At 43.7% G+C, this 26600-nt stretch overlaps 1 protein-coding gene across 5 annotated transcripts in view; it reads right to left on the bottom strand.

Moving 5' to 3' along the window:
• Positions 1 to 26600, bottom strand: part of elmo1 (engulfment and cell motility 1 (ced-12 homolog, C. elegans)) — a 339660-nt gene that overhangs the window by 143647 nt on the left and 169413 nt on the right. For all 5 annotated transcript variants that reach the window (XM_069907380.1, XM_069907390.1, XM_069907389.1 and 2 more), the window contains 2 exons: positions 7748 to 7798; positions 1725 to 1847 (listed from right to left, as the gene is read on the bottom strand). In XM_069907380.1, the coding sequence (XP_069763481.1) occupies positions 1725 to 1847; positions 7748 to 7798 (174 nt within the window). The remainder of the gene's footprint in view (positions 1 to 1724; positions 1848 to 7747; positions 7799 to 26600) is intronic.

The following is a 26600-nucleotide window of genomic DNA, read 5'->3' as shown; positions in this document are numbered from 1 at the left end:
GGACAACCTCTTCACCAACGTCAGCAAGACCTAGGAGCTGATCAAGCGCCTCCCCCCTCCAAGCACTTCGAAGAGGCAGCCAAGAAAATGCACCAGCGCCCCCTACTTCCTCCAAAGCCTGATGAAATTCTGCATGTCACCCATGCCCCCTCAACAACTTCTACGTATCCTGTCGGGTGCATCACTGCAAGGTGCAGGAAGTGCCTCTCCCCAAGAAACTGCAGAAAGTTGTGTCTATCACACAAACCATCACCTACACTTCCTGCTGCTTCGGAAAGCAGCCAATATATTAAAAGACACACCCCATACACCCTCTTTTCCCTTATCCTGTTGGGTGTGAGAAAACGCACCAAGGACAGTTTCTTTACCACCTCACACCAGTAAAATAATGGCACCTTTGCTCTGTTCTAACTAATGACTCTGTACTGCTGTGACATGTATGTGTTGAATAGCTCTACTGCTTTCAACCAAACCTTGGTATATGAGACAATGTTTGCATTTGAATGATGACTGCACCAACCATGATGTCAATCCAACAAATCCCATCTGCACATGGTCCCTCCATTTCCTGTCTGTTCACATACCTATCTAAATGCCTCTTATTGTATCTGCTTCTATTACCTCCCCTTTCAGGCACTTACAAATCTCTGTGTAAAAAGCTTGCCTTCTAAATCTCCTTTAAACATTTCCCTCTCTCATGTGGCCAAGTATTTGACTTTTCCACCCTGGGAACAAGACCATGTCTCTCCTATTTTTATATACTATAGATATGCATGTATAATGCATTTTGAGCATAACACGACCTCCCCCCCCCCATTTTTGAGGGGAAAAAGGGAGAAAAATTTTACCCTCGTGTATAATATGACCCCCTTCTCCCCTCGCCCGCCCGATTCGCACTGTCTCTCTCCCCCCTCGCCCGCCCAATTCACGCTGGCGTCTCTCTCCCCCTCGCCCCCCGATTTGCCCTGCCATCTCTCTCTCCCCCCTTGCCTGCCCAATTTGCACTGCCTTCTCTCCCCCCTCGCCCGCCCGATTTGCGCTGTCGTAAATATGTGTGTATAATGTGACCCCCTACTTTGAGCTCGAATTTTGTTACAAAATTTTTCGCATTATACACACATATTTATGGTACTTCCATCAGGTCACACAAGAACATAAAAAATTAAGAGCAGGAGTCGGCCATCCGGCCCGTCGAGCCTGCTCTGCCATTCAATGAGATTATGGCTGATCTAACGATGAGCTCATTTCCATCTATCTGCTTTTTCCCCAGGCCCCGTAATTCCCTGACTAGATAAAAATCTATCCAACAATGTCTCAAATGTATTTAATGAGCTCGCCTCCTCTGCTTCAATGGGCAGCGAATTCCACAGCTTCACCACCCTCTGGGAAAAGCAGTCCCTGCTCATATCTGTCCTAACTTTCCTACCCTGAAGCTTGAGGCTATGCCCCCTCGTTCTGGTCTCTCCTGGCAATGGACCTACTTCTATCTGACCTCCCTCAGCCTCTGCCACTCCAGAGGAAACCCAAGCTCTCATTATACTATTGTTCATAGTTTCTAATCCAGGCCGCATCCTGGTAAACCTCTTCTGCACCCTCTCCATAGCCTCCTCATCCTTCCAGTAGAGTGGCGATCAATATTCTCTAAATGTGACCTGAGCAAAGTTTTGTCCGGCTACAACGTGGCTTGTCACACCTTTTATTACCGGGAAAAACAAAATACTCACTTGATCCTGGGGATCCATCTTCGTCATCATTCGGTCTTCCAAAAGGTTAAAGGTCAGCACTTGGAGGACGTACAGCTGGTGAGCCATTTCAGTCTGGATGTTTTGATTTCCACGAATAACATGCTGTTACATAGAAAGATGTTCTGTTCAGGTCAGTACTAACAGCGCTGTCAACACCCATCCTTATCGACATAACCATTGACCACTTATCCAAGGAGCCTTGTAAACTTTTGCAAGGCAAGGATCTGTATGTAATAACATTTGTTTTCTATTAAGTTTTTTTTATTTTTACCCGGGTGCCAGGATTTACTGTGCAATACACTCCATCCAAGAGGCATTCTTCTTTCAAACTCAGACAGCGGCAAGCTGTTCAAGTGCTGACGGCAACGAAATCTAACCCAGAGTCGACCCCGCAGCTTCCCAGTAGAGGTCATTGAATGATTAGGAACAGGAAGCCAGAGAGACTCTTTTTTTTCCCCCATTCACCCAGCCTCAGTACACTGAGGCTCTGTCAGACACAGCCCCAACAGAACAGAGGGAAACACGATAGTCTGCAGATGCTGTCATTGTAGTAAAAGCACACCGAAATGCTGGAGGAACCCAGCCGGTCTTTTCAGCGTTCGGAGGAGACAAAGATATATTGCTGACATTTCTGGCCTGAGCCCTTCTTCAAGGAATAAGCTTATTCTTTGAAGAAGGATTCAGGACCGAATTATCAGCGATATATTTTTGACATAATGGACACAGAAAGACCTGTGTCCTCCAGCATTTCCATGTGTCCAGACAGAACAAAACCTGATCCTTTCCACACTGGAGCACATCGTAAGCTGTAAATTGCTCTAAAGTGGCAATAAGTTGGAAAACTCACTGTATTAAACAAAGTATTTCGACTTCCTTTCATCCATAAGGCCATGACATGAGAGCAGAAATAGGGTATTCAGCCCATCGAGACTACCCCACCATTCAACCATGAGCCGTTCCATTTTCCCCACCAAACCTTCTCCCCATAACCCACAAGGCTGCACCATCTGCCTGTTCTGGTGATGCCTCCCTCCCAGACACACTGAAAAACTTCTACATGAGTTTTTAGGTGAAAGACAACACAACAGTCCACCTCTCCTCCAAATGGTCATATGCTGTGTCTTGTGAAGAGAGAGTTAGGTAAGGTCAACCCATGGAAAGCTGCTGGACCGGATAACCGGATATCAGAATCAAAAGAAGATTTTTTTTCTATTTTTGAATTACTCCAAAAGGAAATGCAGCATCCCACATCGTCAAGTGTAGTGATCCTGAGGAGACCAATGACAAAAACACTCACCCAGCACACCACTAACTCATCCCAAACCTCCTCAGTCATTTTAAAAATCTCAAAAAAAAGTAAATGGCTTAGAAACCTGAACCAGGAAATTGAAATTGCATTCTTCTTAAATCTCATGCTTTTAGCATTTGCAAGTTAAAACCTAAATTCTCCACGACAATGAATGTTAATTGATGGGTGAGTATTTTCCACTTTCCTTTAATAATATTGAAATATTCGAACAAGTATGGGAGCCTTACATTAAATACAATAGTGAAAACCTACCGGGGACAAACATTACCTAAATTGATGGAAGGAGAAGGAAAGAAAAGAATGGACTCTGTAGAATTTCTGGTGTATTTTTGTTGAATGACAACATTGTCTGACTGAATTAATGCAACCTAGATTGTATACCTAAAATGGATGAGAGGGGGGGGGGGTGGGGGGGTGGCTTGGGAGGAGGGAGTGGGGGGGAGAAAAAGTCACTGTAAATGTGTGAAAAAGAAAAAGTGTATATCATGGCTATTGTGATTTATGGTGTGAAAAATAAAAAATTAAAAAAAAAAGTGTTTCAAAAGAGAACACCAATGAATATTTTGCATTTTTTAAAATCTCCAATGGTTACTGAGAAAATGGTCTGTAAAATTAGTCTATTCAGGATCAAGCCTTCTGTGAAAGCAAGATTACAATTGGCTTAATTTTAATTTTCTGGTGTGGGAGTTTTTTTTAAATAGTCCAGCCTCCACCTCAAGTGTCCGGGATTCTGCCCCGAGGAGACGGAACAATACCCTGCGCCTGAGGTCGTTGGCCTTTCTCTATGTATCTGGCCAATAAAGAGATCTCACCCCGATTCCCACCGGCTCAATCCCTTGACGTCACCGTCAAATGCAAGGGCAGTCACTCTCACCTCTTGAATTCTCTCCCCTGCCCCATATTTGAGCTGAGGCTGTTATGTGTGGAACTAAGAGCCTGCGACGGCATCAGCAAGCAACTTGCTGATGATAAAGGTAGCACCTGATAAGACTGATGACCCTTCCATTGCTCGGACAAAAGGTTTACCGTTGACTGACTGGGCAGTATAATCAATCAGATTCGACTTGCCCAGAAATTCTCCATCCTGGCAGATACACTGGAGTGTACTAACTGTATTAGATCAGTTTGGCGAGAGGCACAGAAATATTTATAGCTGGAATGTTGCACGGTCTAACAACCATCAGTATTAACAGGATTCTTCACAATTTCTTTATGCAAAGTGAATTACATTGGCTGCAGTGACAATAAGGTCCTCAGTCACTATGTGAAGCACATTTTACAATTCCCTTGTCCTCATGAGTTTCCAGCTGGAATCCTGGATAACAAGGGTGCAGATCCTTTTATTGTTGTTTTTGTTATTTTGTGCCTACGTGTATATTTTGTGATAAATGGAAGAACTACAATCTCAGGCTTCATATTAGATTTTTCACAAATTTAATCGAGTAATGAACGACCATGTGCGACATTATATCTCCACATAAATGAAGGGTCATAGACAAGGCCCTTCACAGGAGCACTCTGAACATTACATTTAACATCCAATTACAGAGAGGAGACTTTCGTGGTGAAATGCAGTCATCGTAGAAGCCAACAGCACAGACAAAGGCCCTTCAGTCCATCTAGTTCATGCCTAATGATTATTCTGCCTTGTCCCACTGACCTGCACCCAGACCATAGCCCTTCATACCCCTCCCATACACATACCTGTCCAAATCATCATACTTCTTTTCAAGAAAGTAAAACACCAAAGTCTGGGAGATCGCCTCGCTGACCACCCTTTCCTCTGTCTGCATCAGCGGCAGGGATCTCCCAGTGGCCAACCATTTCAATTCTGCGCCCCACTCCCACGCCGACCTGTCTGCCCATGGCCTCGTGCTCTGTCAAACCAGCAACTTATGGGTCTGGGCACTTTCCAACCAGATGCTATAAACAGTGGACTTCTCCGGTTTCTGCAAGGCCACTTTCCACTCTCCCCCTCTTCCCTCTGCCTCCTTTTCTCCATCCCCTTCCCTCTATGTGCACAGAGCCATTTCCCCCCCCCCCCCCCCCCCCGTTTGCTGGTCTGCTCTCCCTCCCTTATCCACCTATTATCTCCTCCCTGTAGGCCCCCTTCCCCTCTTCCACCATTTTGTTCGAGCACCTGCCCACATTTGCTCATACATTGATGAAGGCTTCAATCCCAAAATGTTGGGTAGTACCTTTATCTCTGTGATATAAAGTACGCTTTTTGACCTGCCACGTTTCTCCATCATTGTGTTTTTAAACACATGCTGTTATTCTAGCCTCTTGTCATTTTTTACATTTTTATTCTCAGGCACCTCTTTGCTGTTCTCTTCCTAAACTGGTCCACCTCTCTCTAAAAGACATTTGCCTTCAATGGAATAATAGATACAATATCACAATATGCTTTCAAAAAAGATTACAGCTTCTCCAAAATGATCACTTGGATTTAACAACATTTTGCTTTATGATTGCAAAGCCCTTTGTCTGCAGGCTGGTGGGAGCTGCAGTGTTGTACACGCCTGCTGTCTCTAGATTCTTATCTACATAACATGATTTTATCATTTCAATTGTCTGAAGTACCTGCCAGATCTTGCTGTAATTGTCGAGCTGCCAGTGTAATTCAAAGAGGGTTGCCAGCGATGAACATAATTCAAAAGGAAAATATTTTTCACCTGGAATGCAAACTGGCTTCCACTTGTAAGTTTTCTATCTCGAGTTGTTTAGTCCTTGAGTGGGAACACAATTCTAACTGCAATCAGTTTTCAAATTCTTACTAAAAACAGAAATGCTGGAGGACCTCAGCTGGTCTCAGGCCCGAAACGTCGATTATACATCCTATGGGCGCACCGAAACCTGCCGAGTTCCTCCAGCGTTACTACAATTGCAGCGTCGCAGGTTTTTGTGTTTCATTTGAAATTCTTACTGTTCGTTTTAAACTTGCTGATGACAATCATGTGGTCTGTCACATGGGCTGCAGCCTTCCCCAAGTGGTACATTAATTAGGTAAGGGGCTCTCTGCGATCCAACGATATAGGCAAGTAATTTAAAATAAACAAAATGCATAGACAAGGTTGCCACCTGGTCCAGTTTTGGTTTGCCATGAAAGGTCAGCAACTAATTTTCCACAAATCTTTTGCTCTTCACGCTCCTGCATTTCTTGTCTTCATCTGGGGATGGCATGGCTGTGGATTGGATTTGCCCACTCATAATGCTCCAGACATCATGACTATGGAACACATTTTCAGACCAGCTGGCCAAATATTTTGCCCATCCATAAAACTGAGGCAATGATGAGGGAAATGTCTCACACTTTGCCCTTGTTACCAGAGAGCAAGTGGCCTGACTGGTGAAAGACCTACTCTACTAGAGTCTGTCCCACAGCAATTGGGTCTATTATTCATCCCAGCTCCACCACTGCCATGCCTTTGATTGTCTGCTTCAGCCCTTTCTAGCTTTCCCTTCCTGCTGCTTCAGGAGACAGCTTGGGATACTCCAAGATAAAGGCAGGACACCCATTACAGTCTTAAGACAATTTCAGGTGGCACCAATACCCGACTGTAAAGCAGCCTATTGTGCTCCTATGCGACTGTCGGGTGGCCACCTGAAAGTGGAGAACCCGGACAGAAGATTTACCTACCTAATCCTTCTCTTGTAGGTATAATAACCTGCTCCGAGAATCCCCCATTGCACCTGAAAGCAGCAACAGGCAAAGCTAGTAGCTATCAGGTGCCTCGCAGGGGGCGGGCTTATGACAGTCAGCTGGTGACCCAACTCCCCGCTGCCTGACAGCCCTCCAGCGTGGGACTACGGGGCTGGGGCAGCCAGCGTGGGATTATGGGGCTGGGGTGGCTGGTGTGGGACTACGGGGCTGGGGCGGCTGGCGGGAAACTATGAGGCTGGAATGGCCGGCGGGGGACTACTGGGCTGGGGCAGCCGGCAGGGGACTACAGGGCTTGGGTAGCCAGTGGGGGACTACGGGGCTGGGGCGGCTGGTGGGGGACTATGGGGCTGGAGCGGCCATCCAGCCCCGTAGTCCACCGCCGGCCGCCCCAGCCCCATAGTCCCACGCTGGTTGCCCCAGCCCTGCAGTCCCACGTCGGGGGACTGTCAGGCAGCGAGGAGGGGGCTGTCAGGCAGCAATGAGGGGGTTGTCAGGCAGCAGGGAGGCAAGCTGTCAGAAGGCTGAACCTGCCCGGACTCAGGAGCCGGCGTTTGCTCTGTGGGTGGCACAGGCTCATGAGCTAAAATGGCCTGTTACCATGCTGTATGTCTAATTAAATAAATTATTTTAACTTTTTGTCCAATTATGCTTCTGTGGAATATCTTAGATGTTTCACACAGGCCGTTCTCATTGGCTCTGGCTAGGACTCTGCACAAAGTTTATGGGTGCACCCCCCCCCCCCCCCAACCCCGGCCTTGTGAAGCAGTCAAGTTTAGTTGGCTTCTTCTGTACCTCTTTCCTACCGACTTACATAAAATAGCATTAAAAAAATTATCATTTTTCAGTCCATGCCTCCACCCCTTCAATGTGTTGTGGTCCTGAGGGGGTCATATGGTTTCCATTGAGAATGGCTGGTCTACACAGTTAAAAGGTCTACACTATTTAAGTGAAAGAAGTTTCTAATAAAATATACAATTATAGTAAAAGAACACACTATAATTTTTATCCGATAATTTTTCCTGGACTTACAGATAAAATAATGGCACGTAACTGCTTTTGGGCCAAGATATTTGCGATTTCCTGCAGAACAAAAAGAAATATCACATAGGTTAGATTTCAGATAAAGATCTTCAAAACAATCTAATGAGGAACTAAATACTCTGAAAACAAAGGTTCTCAATGTAGTGTCATGTCCAAAATCACACGAACAGCATTTCAACACAACAGAGAAATAACCATTGTCAATTTTATTTTCTTTGATTTATATTTGAACATCTTTTATGTGAGAAACACATTTCTTCCCCAACTCACTTTTAAATGTCAAGTGGACAGGGTTTTATTTAGTCACAAACCTTGGTATTCAAGCATCTCAGTGAGATCTGCCAAACTTGACCAAGTTGAGCAGCCAGAGGGAGGGTCCCCGTCCCCGTTCACATCTTCAAGTCTCTTCTGAGCCATACAACTTGGAAACAGGCCCTTCAGCCCCACCTGTTCATGCCAACCAAGTTGCCAACCTGGGCTAGTCCCATTTTCCTGTGTTTAGCCAATTCCCATTAAATCTTTCCTATCCTAAATGTTCTTTAAACTGCTTCTAAACAAAAATCTTGTATGTATAGAAAAAAAACCCTGGTTACCTATGGGCATTGGTAGGTGCCAGAAAAGTGAATTTTCTGTTTGCTTGAGGTTGCATGTCAAGTGGATTGGCGAACTGACCGCAAGGAATGCCAATTTTAAACCCATATTTTTTACACATTTATTTGCCACAATGGCAGCCTGTATTCTAGATAACAGGTTTTTTACTGTATTCCACAAATTCATTTTCCAGCTTATTATGAAAACCAATATGAATCTAGTTGCTTAAAATCCCTCTTGATAATGCAATTATCTCTGTCAGCTTGACCTTCACTTTCATCATTTCACGTCATACCACAACCACTATTTGGTACCCTTCCCATTCATTGCTCTTCCTTTCACGTCCTTGTCAACCCATACCTGCTTGACTATAACTGGTGCGCTGAGCCGGCACCCTACTCATCCACACATTGCCTGCTCCACTGCCATCAAATAATGCCCTCGCCCTGTCCCTGTTCTCGGTTCACCTTTTGTGGGCTACTGGACCGTCACCCTTTCAGGTCCGCTTTCCCTCTCAAATAGTCGAATACGTTTTTTGAATGCTTTATTTAAAATTTTGAATATACAATACAAATGAAAACCCCTCTCCCACCACCTCCCATAACCCACCCTCCTCCCACCCAAAAAAAAACCGAAAGAAGGAAGGAAAAAGCAGGAGATTGTAATGGATCAATATTGGGAGGAATTTGGTAAGATTAATGGGTTACATACATACACATATTTTAAAACAGATTTTATTTGAAATACTGAAGAATTCATATTCAGTAACATTGCAGGATCTATGAAGATTTGCACATTTTACAAGTAGGTGCTAATTGAAATGACATCATGAAATGAATAGACCATTGTTTGGAGAAGACAAACTGGCTGTTTAAAAGTACTTACAGTGTGCTCACAGAAAGGTCACTTCTGGGTTTTGTTTATCTAAGACAACAGCTTGACCAAGAGAGGAGAACTCCTGTGGTTTGCTGAAGAAGGTGGGGGTTTTTGCAAGTGAGAGAGTCACATGGGCTTGCTGGCAGTTGGAGAAGGAGAGGGAACAAGCTCTCTCAGCCAGTGTGTGTGTGAAACTGAAAGGGACTGAACAGTCATGGCTGAAATGTGCTAGGAAAAGATGGTGGGAAACAGAAAAGTTCCAGAGAGGCAGATGGCAGGAAGTGCTATCTGTCTGATATTTCTCTTAGAATAAGCGGAACAGAAAGAAACTCTGTGTTGGCCTGAAAGAAAGAGGTTACCATCTGGAGAACCCTGATGGGGCAAGTTTCATTAGCGAGACATTGAGGTGACTAATGGTGGTAACTCAGTTGTGGAAATTCTGGAACAACAAATCTCTCTCTGCAAACCTTCCAAGAACCTTCCTGAGCGATAAACATTTACCTTTCGAGCACCAAAGTCTGGTGAACTTTATACATGTTAAATTCTGTGCACAGTATAAGAATGCCTGCATCCAGAGAACTTGGAAGAAGAAGTGAGATTGAACTGTGAACCAAGGAACTTTTCTTAAATTTACACACACATTACATACACGTGCGCTTAGAATTAGAAGGTGGTTAATTTGGGTTAATTATGTATAGAGATAAGTTAAACTTTGATTCTGTTTTCAAGTTTAAAGATAATTAAAAACAACTTTTGTTTAAATAACTACTTGTCTTGGTGAATGTCTATTGCTGCTGGGTTTTGGGGTCCTTTGGGCTCATAACAAGATTTAAACCATCAAAAATACAATAGACCGCCATGGATCAAAACAACTGCACCACACCGAGCTCCAGGGAATTCAACAGTTTAAACCCATATAATCCAAATAAGGGCTCTATACTTTAGAAAAAAAGGTAATTAACACATAAATAGTACATTAATTTTTCCAAAGGGATAAATGACCTCAATTCCAGATGTCATCTCTGTAACCCCAAATCAATCTCATTTTTCTTGCCACAGCCATTGCCAGCCTTAAAAACACAATTTGATACTTAGTCAACCTCAAAGTCAAACTCAGCATTTTAACATTACCGAATAAAAATATCGTGGGGTCCATTGGTAAATGAATCTTTAAAACTTTCTCTAAAAATTCCTTAAGTCGTATCCAGAAAAATTTAACCTTATCACATAATCAAGTCGAGTGTAAAAAAGAACCTATTTCTTTAGAACATCTAAATCATGAATCTGAAGAAATTAAATTATAGTTCTTTAATTTCTGAGGAGTTAAATACAATTGATGTATAAAATTATAATGAACTAATCTTATCAAGCATTAATAGAAACATGGAAAATAGGTGTAGGAGTAGGCCATTTGGCCCTTCAAGCCTAAACAGCCATTCATTATGATCATGGCTGATCAGTACCCGGTTCCTGCCTTCTCCCCATACCCCCTAATCCTCCTGGCCACAAGGGCCAAATCTAACCTACACTTAAATATTGACATGGAACCGGGCTCAACTACTTCCTGTGGCAAAGAATTCCACATATTTACCACTCTCTGAGAGAAGAACTTTTTCCTCATCTGAGTCCTAAAAAAATTCCCCCTTATCCTAAAACTATGGCCCCTGGTTGTGGTTTTTCCCAGCATTGGAAACAACCTTCCTGCATCTAGTCTGTCTAAACCCTTAAGAATTGTATAAGTTTCTATAAGATCCCCCCCTCAATCTTCTAAATTCCAGAGAATACAAGACTACTCTTTCCAACCTTTTTTCATATGCAAGTCCCTCCATCTCCGGTATCAGCCTAGTGAACCTTCTCTGCACCCCCTCCAAGGCAAGGATATCCTTCCTCAGATAAGGCGACCAAAACAGCACGCTGTACTCCAGGTGTGGTCTCACCAAGGCCCTGTACAGCTGCAGCAGGATCTCCCTACTCCTGTACTCAAATCCTCTCGCTATGAACGTCAACATACCATTCGCCATCCTCACCGCCTGCTGTACCTGTACGCCCACTTTCAACGACTGATGCACAGCAACACCCAAGTCTCGTTGCATCTCCCCTTTTCCAAAACAGATACCATTTAAATAATAATCCTCTTTCCTGTTCTTACCTCGCATTTATCCACATTATACTGCATCTGCCAACCCTAAACCTAACCCACTCGCCTAACTTGTGCAAGTCACCCTGCACTCTCCTAGCACTCTCCTAGCATCCTCCACACAGCTAACCCTGCCACCCAACTTCGTATCGTCTGCAAATTTCAAGATACTGCTATCTATTCCCACATCTAAGTCGTTGATATATATTGTAAACAACTGCGGCCCCAGCACAGAGCCCTGTGGTACCCCACTAGTCACTGGCTGCCATTCTGAAAAGAACCCATTTATTCCTACTCTTTGCTTCCTGTCCCTCAACCAATTCTCTATCTACCTTAATACCATACCTCCTATACTATGCTCGTTTATCGCTAGTCTTCTGTGCGGAACCTTATCAAGTGGCCTTACTAAAGTCCAGATATACCACATCCACTGGTTCTCCCCTATCCATTCGACTGGTTACATCCTCAAAAAACTCTATTAGATTCCTCAGACATGATTTCCCCTTCACAAAACCATGCTGACTCTGTGCGATGATACCACTACTTTCCAAATGTATTGCAATTGCATCTTTAATAACCGATTCTAGCACCTTCCCTACTACCAATGTCAGGGTAACTGGTCTGTAGTTTCCCGATTTCTCTCTCCCTCCCTTCTTAAAGAGTGGGGTTACGTTGGCCACCCTCCAATACTCAGGAACTAATCCAGTATCCAAAGAGGTTTGAAACATTATCACCAACGCATCCACTATTTCCTGGGTACTTCCTTCAGCACTCTTGGATGCAGACTATCTGGCCCCGGGGATTTATCCGCCTTTAATGCCTGCAATTTAACTAATACAACTTCTCAACTTACAATTATTTCCTTTATTCCCTCCGTCACAATAGATCCCCGATCCTCAATAATTTCCTGTAGATTAGTGATGTCTTCCTTGGTGAAGACAGAATTAAAATAGTTATTCAAACAGTCTGCCACATCCTTGTTCCCCATGATCAACTCACCCGTTTCTGTCCGCAATGGACCCACATTTGTCTTAACTAACCTCTTTCTCTTAATGCATCTATAAAAACTTTTACAGTCATTTTTTTATATTCCCTGCCAGTTTCCTCTCATAATCCCTTTTATCTTTCATAATTAATCCTTTTGTCCTCCTCTGCAGAACTCTGAATTTCTCCCAATCATCAGGGATATTATTCTTTTTGGCTAATTTGTCAGCTCCTTCTTTGGATTTGACACTCTCTTGGATCTCCCTTGTTAGCCATGGATGTGCTACCCTCCTTGATTTATTCTTCGTACCAATCTTAGTCATACTATCCTTACAAATAGATTTCCACTCATCTTGATCAATTGTTATTCCCAAATCCTCATCCCATTTTAATCTCGATTTATGAATATCTAATTTAGGCATCTTGCTTTGTAATAATTTATACATTTCAAAAATAAACTTTTTGTACCACCTTTTGTAAGCAAAATTTCAAATTTTGATTGTCTTGGTAATCTTAAGAAAGGTCCAAAATTATCCAACAATAAAGCCTTAACTTGATATTATCGTTACAAAAAAAAGTATTATTCAGAATTTCATATTTTTCTTTCATTCTTTGAAGTCGCGGACATACGCCAACATCCTCACATGGAAATGCAGGGGACACTCAGCAGGCCAGGTAACGTGGAATGAGAAACAGAGTTAACACAGCCAGGGATGGAGGTGGAGACTGGTACAATGGGCACATCCTGAAGACCCGTACATTGGAGGAAACACATCTGGGCGCTCTCCAGGCCGGATGGCATTAACATGGACTTTTCCAGTTTCTGCTAACCTGATCTTTTTCCCTCCTCCCTGTCAGCTCTCCACCCCTTTCCCTCTCCATTCCTCCCTCCTCCCCCTGTTTGCTGCTGTCCCCTCCCTCCCTTCTCCCCTATTACCTCCAGCCTTTGCAACCAAGCCTCCCCGACCCCACCCCCCCCTTAGTCGTTTGCTTGGACGTCTGCCAACATTTTTCACACCTTGATGAAGGGCTCAAGCCCGAAACATCGGTTATGTATTTTTACCTTTGCTGCATAAAGGACGTTGTTTGACCTGCTGAGTTACTCCAGAATTTTGTGTTTTTAGATTCTAAAAACTCTGTTTACCTTCTGATTTTCTTATCCTTAGTAGTGGACTGTTTGTGTTAAGCCAATGGCCTCCGAAGGGAGGGGATGGATATTTTGATAATTAGTATTGTGGTTTTCTTTTTATTATGTAACATAGGTTTCAGTACTATTTGTATTGCTTGACGAGATTTGTGAATATTTTATTTTATAGTCATGTACTTTTGTACCTAAAAGCAATGAAAATATTGAAATATTCTGAAAACTCTTAGACAGGCACATGGATGAAAAAAATAGAGGGTCATGAGTAGGAGGCCCGGAAAAATTAGTGTTGTGGAATAGGTTTACATAGGTCGGCACAACATTGCGGACTGAAGGGCCTTACTGTGTTGTAATGCTCTGTGATGTGGATCATTGACAATTGGTAACATTAAACGTGTAACATTAGCCCCTTTCACACTTGCGTCCCACTAAATTGGCCTTTCGGTGTTCCAGGATAGGAATGGGGTTTTGGCTTTTCCCACTTGACCACTCCTAACTGGGACAATGAACACCTTCAAACTTGCAAGGAGCCATCCCCGGGTTTAGGACTGTTCTACCTTCTACTAGTGACGTCATGACGCATCGAGCGATAGTGGACCTGCCCTAAATCCTGATCAATGTATTATGATGTTATATTGGAACAAAATGAATCATGCCTAATTTTAACATAATTAAGCTTTATGTACAGCACAGTACGAGCCCTTCAACCCCTGTTGTGTTGTGCTGACCTATATAAACCTTTATAAGGGATCGTGGGAAAGTGTTAGCAATAGCAGACAATTTTTAAACAGGGCGGGAAAGTTTGTAGCACTATAGCACACAATTTATACAGCATGGGAAAATTTGTAGCATTTTAGCGCACAATTTATACAGTGTGGGAATGTGTGTAGCGTTTTAGTGCACAATTTATACAGCATGGGAAAGTTGATAGCACTATCGTGTACAATTTATAAATACCGTGAGGAAAAAGCAATGGCAGACCTGCCCTTCTAGAATGCCACGCAGCAGAGAAAGGCTGTATGCATGGAGCATTCATGGTGGGGCTCTCTGCTGCGTGGCATTCTGGGCAGTCAGGTCCGCCATTGCTTCTTCCCACGGTCTTTATAAATTGTCCGCTATAGCGCTACCAACTTTCCCACATTGTGTAAAGATTGTCTGCTTTTGCTATTTATTCCCTCTTCACCCACCCCATCACCACTCCGACTTTCCCACGGCAAAGTTTATACCTTCATTTTAATCTTTTTTTCTTTCACGTTCCTGCACTCGCACAAAACCTTGGGCCATTTCAATCCCACAAAGCAATTAACCATTTCACACTTGCCTGATTGCAACGCCGGCGTCTGCATACGCCAGGGATTGTACTAGGGGTCGAGGCCATCAATCCCCGGGCTGAGATAACATCATCTGATGCCGGCATTGAGGTGATTTTGCTTTCACACTAGGCCCTTTAAAGGTCGATTGGCGGTTAATTCCTGGGATCACTTGCAAGTGTGAAAGGGGCTATTAACTTGGTTTCTCTGATACTTCACACCTACTGACTGTTATCTTTTTCAGATTTCTGCACTTCAAAACAAAATCATTTCTTTGCAAAAGAAATGTGCAAACTCCCATATCTCCCTTCCACCTTTACATTTGTAATTTTACCTTTTTAATCTTAGTCTTGATAAAGAGTTCCGACTCAAAATATTGTCTATGTTTACCCATGGATGCTGTCGAACTTGCTGAGTTTCCCCAGCAATTCTTTGTCTACTCATGTGCATCGTGCTTCATTTAAGATAAATAAAATTGATTGCTGCAAGTAGAGCAAAGCACCGTAACAAGGTGACATTGTGCGTCCAAGACACAAGGTTGTCGGCACAGGCCTTATTCAAGGCTTGGGCACACAACCTGGATCAACAATATACTCGCAGTTTCGAAGTGTGATCCCAGATAATAAATTTCCAGTGAAGTGGCCAAATATAGTTGGAGGGTGTAGTGTGGACGGTCATGTGACCTCTCTGCCAGGAAGCTGATCGGAAGCCAGCACAACTGTCAATCAAAGTCAAGACCGCCTGTGCTGAGCACTCACCTTGCCATTGGCCCATTCAAAAACACCACACATATCGCCACTGGATCTGTTAATCACCTGCCCTATTTTGGGCGTACCTGGGCCAGCCCCATGGACCAGCAAGGTGGGGGGGGGGGGTGGGATATAAAGCCCAACACATGGAGCAACTGGGTCTCTTTTCCCCAAGGAACAAACCTGTGCTTCACTCCAGAGCCAACGCTGGAGAATTGTTATCAAGGTGTGCAGGGCTTTTGTGGAGCACACTGACGAACCATCTTTGGACCCTGCTTCTTCTTCTTCTTAGTGACATATCTGCAATGCGTCGAGCGGTGAGGCGGGGGGGGCTGTTGTGGCGCTTTGTCAGCTTTATATCGAGTGCCTTCTTATAGTTATCGCTTGTTTAGTTATGACCAATGTGACTATTGTAGGTACCTTGTGGTAATGAGGGAGTGAATGTGATTCCCTGTGGTGAACTTCCCTCCCAGGCAAATAAAGACGACTTTTACAATTGATCGGTGTCCAGGCTCGTTGCTCCTCAGACCTGTTGAACTGATTCATTGCGTAACAGAGGGCATCATTCAAAGGGAAGGGAGTTTTCACTGGTTACTTGCATGCAGCCTACTGCGAGGCAGCGGGTAGTACTGCTGCCTGGCTCCAGTGGGTTGGACTGTGCGGAGTTTCGACATTCTCCCGGTGGTCACGGGGCTTGCCTCCAGGTGCTCCGGCTTCCTCCCACATTCCAACATACCGCAAACTGGTCGGTCATTGGCCATTATAAATCACTCCCAGTGTTTGGATGGGTGGTAACATCTGGGTAGATGGGGCAGCAGGGGAGTAATAGGGTTCCGCAGCACGGAAAAATAAGGCCCTTTGCCCCAACTTGTTCATACCGGCTCAGCTAGCCTCATCTGTCAACATTCAGCCCACATCTTTCCATAAATAACCATATAACTATTACAGTACGGAAACAGGCCATCTCAGTCCGCACCGATTTAAGAGAACTCCACTAGTGCCATCTACCTGCTCCCTATCTATAATCCTCCAATCCCCTCACATCCATGCACTTATCCAACCTTCTCTTAAATGACAAAATTGACCCTGTTGCAACCATCTCTTCCACTCAGTCACCACTCTGAGTGAAGAAGCTCCCTCTCATATTACTTCTACACTTTTGCCCCCTAACCCTTAACTCATGACCCCTTGTTCCAATCTCACTTACCCTCATGGGGAAGAGCCTATTCACATCTACTCTGTCTATCCCCCTCGTAATTTTAAATACCTCTATCAAATCCCCCCTCAACCTTCTACGCTCCAATGAATAAAGACCCTGTCTACTCAATCTTTCTCTGTGCTCTAGATACTGCAATCCAGGCAACATTTTAGTAAATCTTCTGGGCACCCTCTCTACCTTATTGATATCCTTCCTATAATTTGGGGACCTGAACAGCACACAGTATTCCAAAGTGTTTAAATGTCTTTCGAAGATAATTGACCCTGCTTCTACCACGTCCTGTAACAGTTCATCCCATACACCCACCACGCTCTGAGTGAAGATGGATCTTTTCCCACTCACCTTAAATCTACACCTCTGGTTTGAGATTACTCTTCCCTGGGGAAAGACTGTAACTGTTTACCTAAGCTATGCTCCTTGTGATTTTATATACCTCTACAAGATCCCCCTTAGAGTGTGGAAAAATTCCTCGATAAGGTCCCTTTAGTTGATGGGACAGTAGGGACAATTAAACAGGTTAGGGGAGGGATTAGTGTGAAAATGGGAGGTTGACTGTTCCTGTGAACTCACTGAGTTGAAGGTCCCCTTTCTGTCCCCTTTCACTCCATGACCCCAAAGCAATGGTACATGGTGGTGGAGGAAGTAGATAGATAATTGGGAGAGTAAAGTTCAAGGGAGAAGAGAGAGGAGAATAACAGAGAGAAAGCAAAAGGCCAAAGTCACTGCGGGTGACTTGTGCGCCCGGGGGACCCTCACGGGCTGCAGGAGACTGGCTCATGGAAACCAGGTATTAATATTGGGGTTCGAGAGAGGGGGTAAGAAGGGCTTCTGGAGAACCTTGTGCACTGAAGGCTTCCTGATCGTGTCGGTGGTTCGGATCTGGAACTCGGGTGGCCGGTGGATTGAACAGGAGCCTGTGCAGCTGCAGAGACTGGAGGGGAGTGGGGTGGGGGGGGGGTTGGGGCACTGGAAGTGAACCCACACTCAGTAATTTTGAAGGGACTCTGTTGTGCTTCTCTCTCTCCTGTACTGTAAGGGATCCCGTGGCAGGTGATTCTTTGTCTGCCTTACAGCAGGCAAGTATGTTATATTTTTAATGTACCTCATGGCAAAAAAAGGAATCCTGAACGTTGAGAACCAGTGCAAGTAAGGGAGAGGTAAAGCAAAATAAAGAGAAACGAATCCCTGCTACTCGCATGTGTTAGACAAAAAAAAAACATGGGGAGGATAAGAATTGTAACATGCATGAAGCAGACACAGACGAGGTTTTCAAATCAATGCAACAGACAATTCATTCCTTCTCCAGCTGGAAGTTTATAATTGTTTTCAGGTATTAACCCAGATGCAAGGATTCAGTTAACCAGGAAGAAAACTGAAGTATTGCGCATATGCCAGCATTGAACATTAAAAGTTTCAGCCCAAAACCAGTGGCCGTCTTATACGTCAAGTGTAAAATCTGAACCTTAACCACTAAATCTTAGCACTCCCCCACACCAATTTTTTTAAAAATGAACCTTAACAGCAAAGTCTCAGCGCTCCCCTGTGGGAGTCCATCCGCCCCCAGTCTAACTGCCACTGGCTCTGTATAGGCTTCAAACGGCCTGTTAATTGAGCCAGCGATGGTTTATTTTAAAATAAGCTCATAAAATTTAAACCTTTACTCGGTAATTTGCTTTTAAAATATTGTGAATTAGTATATTAAATGTGCCTCACCCCACTGGTCAGCGGTAAGTGCCAGAATTGGGGTGGTCTTACACAGCGAGTATAGCTCAAACCCTACATTTTAGGTGAAAATTCAGGTGGTCGTCTTAGGGCGCCATGGTTGGTGTAGCTGTTGGCGCAACGCTGTTACAGTGCCAGCGATCGGGAACAGGATTTGAATGTGTGAGGAGTTTGTATGTGTCTCCCAGTGACTGTGTGGGTTTTCCCCGGGGGCTCCGGTTTCCACCCATCCTTCAAAAACATACCTGGGGTTTTAGATCAATTGGGTGGCATGGGATCGTGAGGCGAAAGGACCTTCTACCATGCTGTATGTCTAATTTAAAATACTCGAAGCATTTTATATGCCACCATGTACAGTATCCACCAATCAAACTTTAAAGCTGATGAGTTGAAACACCTTTATATTGATTCCAAGTTTCAGGTCACTAATCAGCCTGGCACTGGGGGGGGGGAAGGAAAGAGCAAGGGAGATGAGAGGTGTGTACTGGTTATGATGAAAGTGTCATATCTTGCACAAAAATAACCAGAATTAATTTTTTTTTCCAATTTAAATTTACACATACAACAAAGTAACAGGCCATTTTGGCCCACAAGCCCATGCTGCCCAATTTACATCCAATTCACGTACACCCCCGGTACGTTTCGAACGGTGGTAGGAAAGCGGAGCCCCCCTCCGGGGGTAAACACACGCAGACACGGGGAGAACGTACAAACTTCTTACAGACAGCGGCGGCTGGAGATAAAAGTGCTGCCTTAAAATCTGCCCAAATTCAATATGGCTTCCCAAATTATTTGATTTTTGTTCAGCAATTATTTTGTTTGATATGCGCTGCCAGAAAAGATGCTGGTGGAGAGCAGTTTAAAACAAAAATAATGATGGCACCGTGGCAGTCCTATAGAAACGCAGCTCAATGAACATTTCCCAACTTTGTGTCCTTAGAGGGAGGAAAGGTGAGGTATTTCAGAGAAACCTCATTGGCATCAAAGATCAGCTAGTCTGTTCACTCCACCTCATACCTGCTAGCAACAAAACAGTGAAAAACAGCACCTGAAACTGAGGTCGTACCTCAGTGACAAGTTAAACCATTATGTTCATGGCAAAACATTTAGAACAATATATCGACTTGGGCCATTCTTTGGCAGATATGGGTAGCACTCACATGATCAATGATTAATTGCACTTTTCATGTTCATTTTTCATCTAAATTAATGGTTCTCAACCTTTTTCTTTCCACTCACATCCCACTTGAAATAATCTCTATGCCATCGGTGCTCTGTGATTTGTAAGGGATTGCTGAAGGTGGGATGTGGGTGGGAAGGGAAGGTTGAGAATCACTGCTCTAGACCCAATTGTAACTGAAATATTTTGCTGGAGAAAAATTGTCATTGGCCCATTTCCTTTGGAGTTATGAAATCGTGCACATAACGAGTCCATGAGGTTAAATTAAAAGAGTGGTTTTCAAACTTTTTCTTCACACCCACATCCTACCTTAAACAATCCCTTACTAATCACCGAGCACCGATGGCACAGGGATTACCTCAAGTGGGATGTGAGTGGAAAGAAAAGGGTTGAGAACCACTGATCTAATTGCACAAGTACAACCCGACAAAACAGCACTCTCCAGTCCTCAGTGAAAAGCATGCAAACACACAACTAGACATAACACACACTTAGACAGGCAATACATATGCACAACAAATATACATATATAAAAATAAATAAATATTATTTAACAATTTGTAGAGTCTCAGAGGGTTTATATGAGCGGTTCATTTAGTTGTTCAATATTCTTACTACCCGTAGGATGAAGCGGTTCCTCAGCCTGTTGGTGCTGGCTCTGATACTCCTGCGGCTCTTTCCCGAAGGCAATAACTCAGTAGCGTGGGTCAGTAGCGTGAACGGGAGCGGGCTGAGGACACAGCCTTGGGGTACGCCAGTGCTCAGCGTGATGGTGCTCAACATTCTGCTTCCGATCTGGACGGACTGTGGTCTTTCTGATGCAAAGACCAGGATCCAATTACAGAGAGGGGTGTTGAGTCTTGACCAAACTGAAGGTCAGCCTCTTGAATCTTGAGGAAAATGTGCTCCCTCAGCACCAGAAGGGAGACTGCCATGATTCATGGTTGATGGGCCCACAGATGGATAAACTAGAAAGATGTGGGTGACTTTGGAGAAGGTGAGGTTGTGGGGTATTTATTTTCCTTGCACCTTTTTCGCTACCTTAGGAAGTTCTGGCAAAGAAGTCTTGGCAAAGTTGGTTCTATGCATCTTCTTGCGAGCGTGTAGAAGACTGAAACATTTGCACATGTAGGGAGGGTGGTTTGGTGGGGCGGGGGGGGGGGGAGGATCCAGGATCTGGTCAGACAGACTGTCCCGGTGAGAACTGAGCATGCTCAGTGCCGCTGGGAGTGTTCCCAACCTGCAAGGTGATTCCAATAGAAAAGATCCAAAGTGCAGCTAGTCTGAAGATACCCCACTATCCCTGAAAAAGGAAAATTCCTACTCGTTGTGCGAAAAGTCTTAAAGCAAATGCTGCTTAAGGTATAAGTCAAACACCAAAGTCTGCAGACACTGTGGTTGAAATAAAAACACAATGCTGGAGAAAGTCAGCAAGTCAAACAGTATGTTTATGTAGCAAACATAAAGATACATAACTGATGTTTCAAGGTTGAACCCTTCATCAATGTATAGAAGCAGGTCAAAGTGTCCTTTATACTTTGATGAAGGGCACAAGCCCTGAATCGTCAATAGCTATGCTATATAAATGACCTGCTGAGTTTCTCCAGCATTATGTTTTTACTGGTGCTTAAGTTATGATGGATTTTCCATTGCTTATGAGTAGTTCACTCTTGAATCCTATCTAAAAAATATAAAGCACCTTGATTTATTATTAAAACTTTTGTCTGAAGAAGTGGAAATTAAACTTTTGAATGAGCAGGGCTTGTTAGGCTCAGAATCTTGCCAATCAGGACAAAGTTGCTTTGTTCAAGACGTTGCTAGCAGATCAGTTCAGGCCAAGCATGGATATAGTGGCAGGAAGGTGATGAGCACCTTGCCAACCTCTGGAAATTCCCAGTCAGGTCTCTTCAACAATCTTAATTATACAGCTTTCCGGATTCTTCTTTTAAATTCAGATTTTCAGGATCCACAGCATTCTCATTTGGTAATTTCTGATCCATCGGGCAACAGGTTGAGGGAGCAAAGTGAAAGAGGTGATACTGTTCACATTTAATTAATTCATTAGGAGCACCGCTGTGACCATCTCTCTGAGTGAAGTAATATGGGTCTAAGTCATGCATTACGACCATTACAATAGTTGGCTCTCAAAAATGTTTATTAAAATTACTCTCAGGCATTGTCAGCATTGGTATATCTACGGCTTGACATTAAGTGTGTCAGCATGACAGTTTCTACAAGAGAAGTTATGCATTTTTCACTCTGAAAAAGGCACTAAACAATCGATCGATTGAATTATTTTTTTGCTTGCAAGTGGCAGTGAGAATAGGAACATAGGAACATAGAAAGTAGGAACAGGAGTAGGCCAAAAATGGTCCATCAAGCCTGCTCCGCCATTCAATACGATCATGGCTGATCTAATTTATGACCTAACTCCACCTACCTGCCTTCTCCCCATATCCTCTAATTCCTCTATCATGTAAAAATTTATCTAACCGAATTTTAAATATGTTTAATGAAGCAGCCTCAACCACTTCCCTGGTTAGAGAATTCCAAACATTCACTACACTCTAGGAAAAACTATTTTTCCTCATCTCTGTCCTAAATCTACACCCCCGAATGAGACTGGAAAACCCAACACCACACCATCTCAACTTTACCAAGGCCATCTTGGATCAACTAGGCGGTGGTGGGGGTGGGGGGGGGGGTGGAGTGGGGGGTGTTGCAGGGAAATAAGTGGGGAATAGAGTTAATGGATTGTTCCAAAAGCTTTCCTGAGGTCAAAGGGCCAAATGGCCTTCTACTCTGTTGTAAGGAAATACAAGGCGGGAAGATCATCTTTACTGACAGCACAAAATAATTGCCAAACAAGAATCAAAGTGCTAAGAATTACAAATACTCTGGGAAGCCATATTGAATTTGGGCAGATTTTAAGGCAACACTTTTAGCTGCGTCATCAGAAGAAAGATTCGTTTCTATATCCAGAGTGCTGTTGTACTGAGGCCACTAATGCTGAAAGCATTAGATGCATGATCAGATCCCAGCTGGATCCAGATAAAGTGCAGGCCAGAATCTTTCTGCCGAATCAATCAATTGTTCCATTATTCAAAGATTAAAAAAAGACTCAACAGCAATTCTTGCTACATTTAGCATGTTTTGTACCTTCAGACTCATGAGGATCAGGATGGATTCGAGTTGTCTCGACGTAGCCACCGGAGAAGGGGCAGACCCTCATCCAAGGATTGAGGCTGGATCTCAAAAGTGCTCAAATCATTCAAAAATCAGACAAATAGGACAAGAACTGAAAATTACTCTGAGGCAAGTTTAACAATGTTTATCATGACTGAAAGCAGTCACGAAACGCCCACTTAATTTCTTTAAATTCATCTTGCACCACATCCACTGCTTGCAAACATTTAGTTACATTTTTTTTAAATTCCAGATACTTCTCTCAATTCGGTCAATTGCATCTTGTTTTCCTTAAATCCATGGGTAACCTGTATCGCCACATTGTCCATCCGACGCATAAACTCTTTGGACACAGATAATGTAGTAGTCCCCCTCCACAGATACAGTTTGGAATGTCTGTAAAGATGGAGATTTAAGTCTTTGAGGCCTACCTTGTATGATTCTCGCAGCCTGTAAAATTGCTGCTGCTTCTTCCTCAGGTGTCCCAAGAAACTCTTCTTCTTCTTCACCTGAATCCAATTCCACGATCTTGGCCCGGGCCACTCGTCTACAGGTCTGGACTCCCTCCTAAACCAGGCCGACAATGTCAGCCCGTCGGGAGAGAGTCGTCCCCGCAGCCTGGGCCCGTTCAGGGGTTATGCGCATGCGTGAATCTCCGCGCATGCCCAATTCACCCAGGGCCCGGAAGCGCAGGTCTTCCGACTCTGCGTCTGGGAGCAACACGTCGCTGTCTACTCCGGCGCACTCACGTTCGCAAACAGAGCTCTCGCCTCCGCAAGGTCCCATGTCCTCGAGCGCACGGCCTAAATCGTGGTCGCGTCCCTTTTTCCCCCGAGTCGTGGTAATACGCAAAGAGGGCACCGGTGTAACTGCGATCTTAGCCTGGATGGTTCTTTGTGGCTTTGGAGCCTCCAGAATCGACCCCTGTTCAATAGGTAAGCCTGAATTCCTCCACACTTTCGTCTCTTTTGAATTGTGTTTTTTTTTTCCAGTCTGAGCCTTTGTTCCCTTCATTATTACTGCAGGTAACTCTTAAACTTAATCAAAATAATATTTAAATATTTTAACTGTCTTTAATTTTCGGTCATTGATTTTTCAGCTGGGGAGAGGTGGTTTTACACGTCCTCTTCCTACTCCATCTTGCCACGCCCCCCAAGAACTGAAAATTACTCTGAGGCAAATTAAACAATGTTCATCATGACCGAAAGCAGTCCTGCTTGGATTGAGAGTAAAAACTAAATCAATCTTTGAAATTATCAGTTGGTAAAAGATGGCATAAGCTGAATTTCCGAAGCCTGAATTTAAGAACAATTAAAGGTCAAATCTGAATGGCAACAATAAACAGCAAAAGGGTGAATGTTCAAATGGTATGATAGTATGATCCCAGATGTTTTTAAATGTTGGTACCCTTTCATTAAATAAGATGTGAAACCACAGTACACAAGCTCACACGAGTTCACTCGGAGAAGACCCACCATTTTTTAAAAAAAATCTATACTTGAACCATTCAATGGGATTGCTAATGAACCCTTGTTCAAAAACACATTTCACGCTTTATTTTACTGAAAGAATATCTGCAGCTAGCTGCCCTACCCTTATTTGTTTATAACCTCATATCACAACAGCTCATTTGGTTACATCACAAAATTCTATTTGACTCGTATTTCATTTGGATGTGCATTCGCCTAAATCAAAACCCCTTGAATAGCCTGTACCAAAAGCAGCCTTCAAACCACCACTGCCTCTCTCAGACAGGCACCATCACCTGTCATCCGTACACAATCCTGTTCAGTCCAGTTTTTTAGGCTAAGAAGTAAAGATCACAGAAGGGTTAACCACACTGCTCAATTCTGGTTGACCTTCCGTTATCAGGTTCGGATGCTGTGCATAAACTGAACTGCAACGTTAAAAAAAAAATCTTAGCAGTATTCCTAGATGCAATAAAACCCCTGTTACCCGGAATTTAAACATCAAGAAAAGGAAAATACAGAGCTGAAAAATTCGAAAGTTTAAAGTTGGTGCACCTCGCTGTTCTCCAATCATGCAACCTGCTAAGGATCCAGAAAATTCATTTATCTGGCATCTACCGATCCCCAGAGGTGCTGGATATTAGGAATTTTTACAGTACCCAGCTTTCTACAAGGTTAAGTGCTGGAGAAACTCAGCAGGTCCTGCAGCGTATACCTTGACGATCGGCTCAGGCCTGTTTTTTATTTTTGCCTTCTCTGGGACCTGCTGAGTTTCTCCAGCACTTCTGTGTATTTACTACAATCACAGCATCTGCAGGCTTTCTTGCTTCACTGGCCACAAGGTAAGATTGAATCGCAAATGGGGAAGCTGTGCGCATTGGGCCATGAAATTAGCCATCTCTCACACTAACCATTTTGATAGATTTTCAACTGCTGTAGTCAGATGGTGAGGCCACACAACTGTACCAAGACGAGCTGCTCATGGATCATCTTCCCATCTTAAATAAATGCAGGAATTAAAAACTGGAAGTAAAAGCACCCAATTCTCTTGATGCGAGCAAGACACAAATTCTATCTAAACCGGAAACACTAGCCCGCCTTCTGCTTGTGACTGCTTTCCTCCTGCCATCCCAAGAGCACGATGGCTGGCAGGTTAACTGGCTATTGTATATTGACCACAATGCGTAGGAAGGGAATGTGGGGAGAATAGAATGGGTTCGGGTTGGATTATCGTAAAAATGAATGCTTGCTGGTCAGCATGGACTCATGGGCCAAAACACAGTTACTGTGCTGTAAACTACAAATAGACACAACTGGATGCTTTGTGCACAGATCTGCATATTCCTGCCAGGTCCCTCGTGACGTACATTTTACGGAGAGGCCGTCAACCGGTGCGTGTAACTCATGTTCTGATAGCTCTCGCACAATGTTCTGGTGTACGCATGAAGCTCATAATTCACACACCACTGCCTTAGCATTAGTAGCCACCTTTTCATAGCTTTCACATCTTATTTTAAATGTCTGCTCTGGTCCCTGCCTCCGTCCATCCTCCACAACACATGGAAACAATTTCTTGCCACTGTTCAGAAACATTTAAACCTTCTGGTGCTTTTGACGCTCTTTCTCTGTGCCAACTTTCAATCAACATGTTTCTATCACATAAAACCAGCTCAGAAGGACTGTGCCCTGACTGGCACAGATATTTGATTCTGACACCATTTTAAAGCATCAAGCAGAGAGAGGAAATCCACACCAAAAATCATGGAACAAAAGGGAACAAATCCAGAGTCGTAGCAAATGTAATTGTCTGAGCTGAGTTTATGTTAATTGAAAGTTGGCACAGAGCAAGAATAGAAAAAGAAAGGTTAAATGTATGAAACAAAGAGGAAAGAGATCATTAAAACGAACGAGAATTAAAACTAGGACAGAAGGTGAACAAGTATCATAAGAATGTCAAAGGAACAGGTTTAAATGTTTCTGAACAGTGGCAAGGAATTGTTTCCATGTGCTGTTCAGTTCTGGTCACCTCATTAGATGTGGCAGCTATGGAGAGGGGGCAGAGAAGATTTACCAGGATGTTGCCTGGATTAGAAAACAAGTTTTATGAGGCAAGGTTAGCAGAGCTAGGACTTTTCTCTCTGGAGGGTAGAAGGATGAGAGGAGACTTAATCGAGGTCTGCAAGATTAGGAGAGGCATAGATAGGGTGGACAGCCAGCGTCTGTTTCTCAGGGCAGGAATAGCAAACACCAGAGGACATCTGTACAAAGTGGAGG

The sequence above is a fragment of the Narcine bancroftii genome, chromosome 1 (assembly GCF_036971445.1).
Source record: "Narcine bancroftii isolate sNarBan1 chromosome 1, sNarBan1.hap1, whole genome shotgun sequence".
In the NCBI taxonomy this organism is placed as follows: Eukaryota; Metazoa; Chordata; class Chondrichthyes; order Torpediniformes; family Narcinidae; genus Narcine; species Narcine bancroftii.
Note: the sequence above shows the minus strand (reverse complement) of the source record. Positions and strands in the feature narration are given on the sequence as shown.